Source organism: Odocoileus virginianus, chromosome 29, assembly GCF_023699985.2.
Source record: "Odocoileus virginianus isolate 20LAN1187 ecotype Illinois chromosome 29, Ovbor_1.2, whole genome shotgun sequence".
NCBI classification, from domain to species: domain Eukaryota; kingdom Metazoa; phylum Chordata; class Mammalia; order Artiodactyla; family Cervidae; genus Odocoileus; species Odocoileus virginianus.
Genome location: NC_069702.1, coordinates 42,395,803 through 42,401,917, shown reverse-complemented (window position 1 = coordinate 42,401,917; position 6,115 = coordinate 42,395,803). Strand labels below are relative to the sequence as shown.

Below are 6,115 nucleotides of genomic sequence, written 5' to 3'. Positions count from 1 at the left end.
GGTATGGGCAGAGAATATCCTAAAGGAACTGATGTCTCAGCTGGGGAAGAAAAAAAGTTCATTTCTCTCTAGAACATGGTAACTTCTCCCCTAATAAGATACTACTCCCTTGCATGAACAATTTGTTTAAATCCAAAGAACGTTTTTTTCCTAAAGTAACTATTAGAGAGTAATAACCTCTTTCCTGGGTTGCTCTTTTTCTCTGCTTAAAGAAGAAATGGTGCAGGAATTCCCTGGTGGTCCAGTAGTTAGGACCTGGCACTTTCACTGCCAGGGCCCTGAGTTCAATCCCTGATAGAGGAACTAAGATCCCACAAGCCACTCGATTTGACCAAAAAAAAAAAAAAGAAGAAAGAAAAATGACTTGGACTTCTCTGGTGGCACAGTAAATAAGAATCTGCATGTCAGTGCAGGGGACATGGGTTCAATTCCCAGTCCGGGAAGATTCCACATGCCACAGAGCAACAAGACCCATGTGCCACAAGTATAGAGCCTGTGCACTAGAGCCTGTGAGCCACAGCTCCTGGGCTACCGAGCTTGTGTGCTGCAGCTACTGAAGATCGAGCACCTGGAGCCTCTGCTCCACAACAGGAGAAGTCTCTGCAATGAGAAGCCGGAGCGCAGCAGTGGAGAGCAGCCCCAGCTTGCTGCAACTAGAGAAAGCCCGTCCAAAGCAACGAAGATCCAGCATAGCCAAGAAATAATTAACTAAAAAAAAATAAATGGCTTAATGTGGCACATGCTGTTTTCTGACTGCTCAAAATCCATTCCTCCCTCCTCCTTTTTTAAAAAAATAATTTTGTTTATTTATTTTTGGCTGTGCTGGGTCTTCATTGCTGCACAGGCTTTTCTCTAGTTGCGGCTAGCAGAGCCTACTCTATGAATAGTTGCTGTGCATGGGTTTCTCATTGCAGAGGCTCCTCTTCTTATTGCACCTCCTCTGGGGTGCAGGCTCAGTAGTTGCAGGTACATGGACTCAGTGGTTGTGGCGAGTGGGCTTAGTTGCTCTGAGGATGTGTGGGATCTTCCCAGACCAGGGATTGAACCCATGTCCCCTCATTGGCAGGCGGATTCTTTACCACTAAGCCACTAGATGAGCCCTTTCCTTCCTCTTTGATAAGAAAATACAAATTTTCTTCAGCCACCTAACAACGTGTTCTAGAAAATGAATTCTAGGAAACAGACTGTAATTAGTCTAAGGCAACTTTGGCAGTCCAATTCACCTGTCATTTATTTGGCAAATGGTAAATGAGCTCCTGCTAGACCCCAGTCTGCTCTAAGTGCTGATTATCTTTGCTAGTTATAAGCCTGGAGTGGGCATGTGGTGCAAATTCCAGACAATGAGGGGCGAGGGGAAGACTGCTGGGGGCTTCTGGGGAAGGCTTTTTCTCTCTAAAATAGTAAAATGAGAGCTACTTGAAGAGAAAGCCAAGGCTTTCCCTTCCTGTGTCTGGACGGTGTTATGTGAGAGCTGATGCTTGGAACTGAAACAGTAATCTTGCAACCATGAGGAGAAAGAGAAGAGAAACTCAGAGAGGAGGACACAGTGCTCTGGCCTAGTTAGGTGGTCGAATTAGCCAAACCTAGAGTCGTCTACTTTTATTTTCTTTCTTTCTTTTTTTGGACTGGGAAAATAACTGTTCTGTTTGGAGAAGTGGGCAAGGGGTCCAGTGTCAGAACTTCTGGACCTGCTTCTTGGTGCTGGCAGCCTTGGTGACCTTGTGCATGTGGAAGGGCACCATCTTGCTCGGGGGCCAGCAGTTGCCCTCTGTGAAAGTGTCCCCGATCAGAATGCCCCTAAAACAGGGGGAAAGGCGCACAGACATGTTCCTGTGACACTTCTCAAAGCAGTTATGCTTTCCAATGTAGTGGAGGTAGTCTGGGAGGATGAGAGAGTGGTCCTCTCCATCTTCATTTTGGTTACTAGACAGAACCTGCCCTCGGATGGAGACATTACCAGTAAAAGGGCATTTCTTGTCAATGTAGTTGCTCTCGATGGCCTCCTTGGGCGTCTTGAAGCCCAGACCGATGTTTTTGTGGTATCGCAGGAGCTTCTCCTTGCCAGTTTCTCTAAGCAGGACCCTCTTCTTATTTTGAAAGATGGTCGGTTGCTTTTGGCACGCATGCTCAGTCTGAATGTCTGCCATCTTCCCCGTTCCCTGAAAAAAGGAAGGCCTACCTTTCTTCTATGAGAAAATAGAAAGCCTGATAAGACAATTTCAGTTGGATATTCACCCACTTGGAGCCGAAAGCATCCTGACAAAATATGCATGATTTTGTTGGCATTGTTTGCTTTGTATTAGAAAGAGTGAATATTTTAATAAATAGATGAAGACTCATATTTTTCTTCTCCACTGTGTTGTTTGACCTTAGAGGAATTTATATCCCAGACATCTTTATGGATGAAAGTCATTTTCCTTGATCTGTCTCTTCCTTCAGCCCCTGCAGATCCCTCCACAGGAAACTGATGTGTCTGGCAGCAAAGCCGCATTCTCTGCTGGGTCCCCTAGCTGTTTGGCCTTGCAGGGCACTCCAAATTGAGGGTATTTTGGTTTTTTAATGTGGAAGAGGCAGCTCCTCATTTGAAGAATCACCTTTCTTACTATGAATTTGATAGGCAGTTTCATCCCTTCCTCCCTCCCTCTCTCCTTAACCTTCCTCCTTCTCTTCCCCTAGCCCCCCACCCCACCACTCTCTCTCTCTCTCACACTCTCTCTCATTCACTATTTCTTCTCTTTCCTTCCTTTACCCCAGATGAGTTAGGCTGTGAGCTGTACTCTTTGTGACCTGTGAAATTTTTGGAGGTGCCTTGAATCTTGTTCAAACAGAAACCTGGCAAATTCCATGTTCTAATCCAAAGCTCCCTAGCTGAACTCAGTCGAACTCCAGCTAAGGAATTAAGTTGGTAAGCCAGTGATATTTGAAATGAATAATGGAGATATTTGGGGATAAGCTTTAATTTTTGAATAAGTGTGTCAAATAGCTTTTGCTGGAACAGTTTTAGTGTAAAGTTGCAAGTATTTACCATGCCACTTGGCTTCTCACTGTCTTGATGATGCCAATAGAGGGGACAGATTTCCCATGCACTATGAGATCTGGGTGCTAATGCTTGTTTGCTCTTTTATTTCACTGTTGATCTAAAACATCATCACCATCCTTCTGAGATTTTCACATCTACCCATTTCTTATGTCATGGCTTATTTTGACTAACAGCTATAAGTCCAGGGAGGAGTATTGTATTGGTTTGGGTACTGACAGGAAATAGATACCAGAAGTAATTAGGAGAAGGACATGAGTTTGAGTAAGATCTGGGAGTTGATGATGGACGGGAAAACCTGGCGTGCTACAGCCCATGGGGTCGCAAAGAGTCGGACACGACTGAGCTACTGAACTGAACTGAATGGAAGGACTCTATAAGGATGTAAGGGGTATTAAGGGAACCAACAAGGAAGTGAAACATGGGGCCTGGTAACAGTTATTACCTCTTGGATTAGAATGGATCAAGGAGAGGAAGAGGTTACTGGACGCTGAAGAGACTTAAAGCTGTGAAAGGACCTCCTGCCAGAAGCTGTGGCCTTGACTAAAATATAGGTCCATTCATTAATCTATATGCCTTCATTGCTTAGGATAAAAGCTAGGCTCTATAATAAGAGATCCCCAACACTGTGACTTAGTCAATATGTAAGTTTATTTCTCTACCAGTTATCATCCTGCATAGAAGTCCAGGGTTGGTGTAATGAGCTGATGGTGTTGAGTACTTTGGTGGTGGTTAGTTCTACGAAAAAGTGTTTCCAGTCTTCTTCCTCTGGGAATAAGGAAGGAGTATGCTTCTCTGCCCGCTTGGGGTTAGTTGTGGTCATGCAGCTTGCTTTGGCCAGTGAAATGTGACAGAGGGTGAGATGGTTGGATGGCATCATCAACTCAATGGACATGAGTTTGAGCAAACTCTGGGAGATGGTGAAGGACAGGGAAGCCTAGCGTGCTGCAGTCCGCAGGGTCACAAAGAATCGGACACAACTTAGCTGCTGAACAACAACAATGTGAAGGAGTGTGGGGTGTGTCACCGAAGCATTTAGAAGCCAATGCGAGGCTCTCGTGCTTGTTTTCCCTTCCCCTGAAATTTGTGGGAGAACTATTGACATGAAGGACAGCCATCCTGCGGAGTTTCTCAGAACTGCCTCAGGTTTGTGGATGTGAGAAATACAGCATTGCTCTCAGGCCACTGAGATCAGAGGTTGCTAGCACAGCTAAACCTGGCATTTCCTGACTAATCCCGAGGCCCAGGCTCTTTCTGTTCTGTTGTCCTCCTGAGCCTAAGGGGTTGCTGTCATCTACGAGCTGAGACAGCTCAATGCCTTGTGTGCATGGTGCTCAGCTGTGTCCCACTCTGTGCGACGCCATGGACTGTAGCCCCCCCAGGCTCCTCTGTCCATGGGATTCTCCAGGCAAGGATACTGGAATGGGTTGCTGTTTCCTACTCAAGAAGATGTTCCTGGCCCAGGGATAGAAACACGCGTCTTTTGCATCTCCTGCGCTAGCAGGTGGATTCTTTACCACTGGGCCACCTGGGCTTTCCACTTACTGAGACACTCACATCCTTGATCATGGGATACTCATATCCTTGATCATGGGAAGTGGGAAAGAGTGACAAGAGAGCACACTCACTCTTTGTAGGAGCAATACCTGGAAATAGCACACATCACTTCGTTGGTCACATGCAGGGCTTTAGTTATCTATTGCTGCATAACAAATTATCCCAAAGCTTAGCACATTAAAACAACAGACCTTTACTCTAGCAAACCATTTCAAGAGCAGCGTAGCTGGGTGATTGTGGTTCTGAGGTTGCAGTTATCTGAAGGCTAGACAGGGGCTGGAGGATGCACTTTCAAGCCTACTCATAGGGTTCTTGGCAGACCTCTGTCCTTACTGGCTGTTTTCAGGGGTCTCAGTTCCACATGGCAGCTGCCTTTCCCCAGAGCAACTAATCCAAGAAGCAGGGGGAGAGAGAGAATAGCTGCAGTATCTTTTAGAAACTAATCTCAGCAGTGACACATCATTTCTGCTTTGTTCTTTTTTTTTTTTTTAACTGGACACAGAGACCAACCCTGGTTCAGTATGAGAAGGGCCTATGCAAATACGTGAATACCAGGAAGCAGAACTCGATGGAGGCTAGCTAAAAAATCTAACTACATGGAAAATGACACTATTTAGTCTTTAGCTGGACAGCCATTCTCCTCAGATAAGATTACAGGAAGAAAGAGAGACACGCTAGTGTACACACAACCAGCTAAACAAAAACCCAAGAGCAAGCACTCTTAAAAAAAGAGAGAGAGAAGGCCTAAGGGGACAACCAGCATTCTCTGCCTCACCACGGGAGAAAGGGGACATGAATATACATGCATACTCCTCTCCTGGTTCATGAACACACATTCTGTATCTTGAAAAGATTCTGTGCTTCTGTATGATGGTTCCTATGCTGTGCCTTGAGGATTCTTATCCTCAGCATCACTATCGCCAGAAACTTGCCTTCTTCGCTCCCAGGCAGTGTGGAATTCCAAGGTACAAGGTTTTTTTTTTGTTTTTTTTTTAAAAGCAGGGGGAGAGGGAGCTTGCATCTAGAAAAAGAGAAAGAAAATCCTTCTGCATTGCTCATCTGGAACTCCAAGGATGAGTCACATGAACTGTGAGTCAGTTAGTCATGAGTATTTCAGTAGTTGGATGTGTTACATAAATTGAGATTCAAGTCCAATGTTTCTCATATTTTTCTAAGTTTAGGTGGTAAACTCTTACAAGAAGTCACATGGAAACTTATGTTTATAGGAGTACATCCCCAAAGGAGCAGTGCTCAAATATTTGTAAGATGACAGCTGATGGTGAAGCTGAAGGGAGACTCTCTCTAGAAACCTTAACTTCTTCATGCCTATAATTGTTCACAGACACCACACCATCAAAGCCCTGGGCTTCATAAGACCAAGAAATCTTATTCTCCTGCCTTGTCAATATAAGCATGGTTCATGTTCCGTATCCTTGCCTGACTTCTGTGTACCCCGCTACCTCCTAGGACTTCCATCATGGGAATAGAATATGAAGGTTTTTTAAAAATTATTTGTTTATT

General features: G+C 44.9%; 1 protein-coding gene across 1 annotated transcript; it reads right to left on the bottom strand.

The window, feature by feature from the left end:
* Positions 1-1,673: 1,673 nt before the first annotated feature.
* Positions 1,674-2,615, bottom strand: LOC110135558 (small ribosomal subunit protein uS17-like). The gene has a single exon (XM_070458012.1). It carries the CDS (start codon positions 2,145-2,147, stop codon positions 1,674-1,676), a length of 474 nt encoding a protein of 157 aa, XP_070314113.1. The 5' UTR covers positions 2,148-2,615.
* Positions 2,616-6,115: the final 3,500 nt, after the last annotated feature.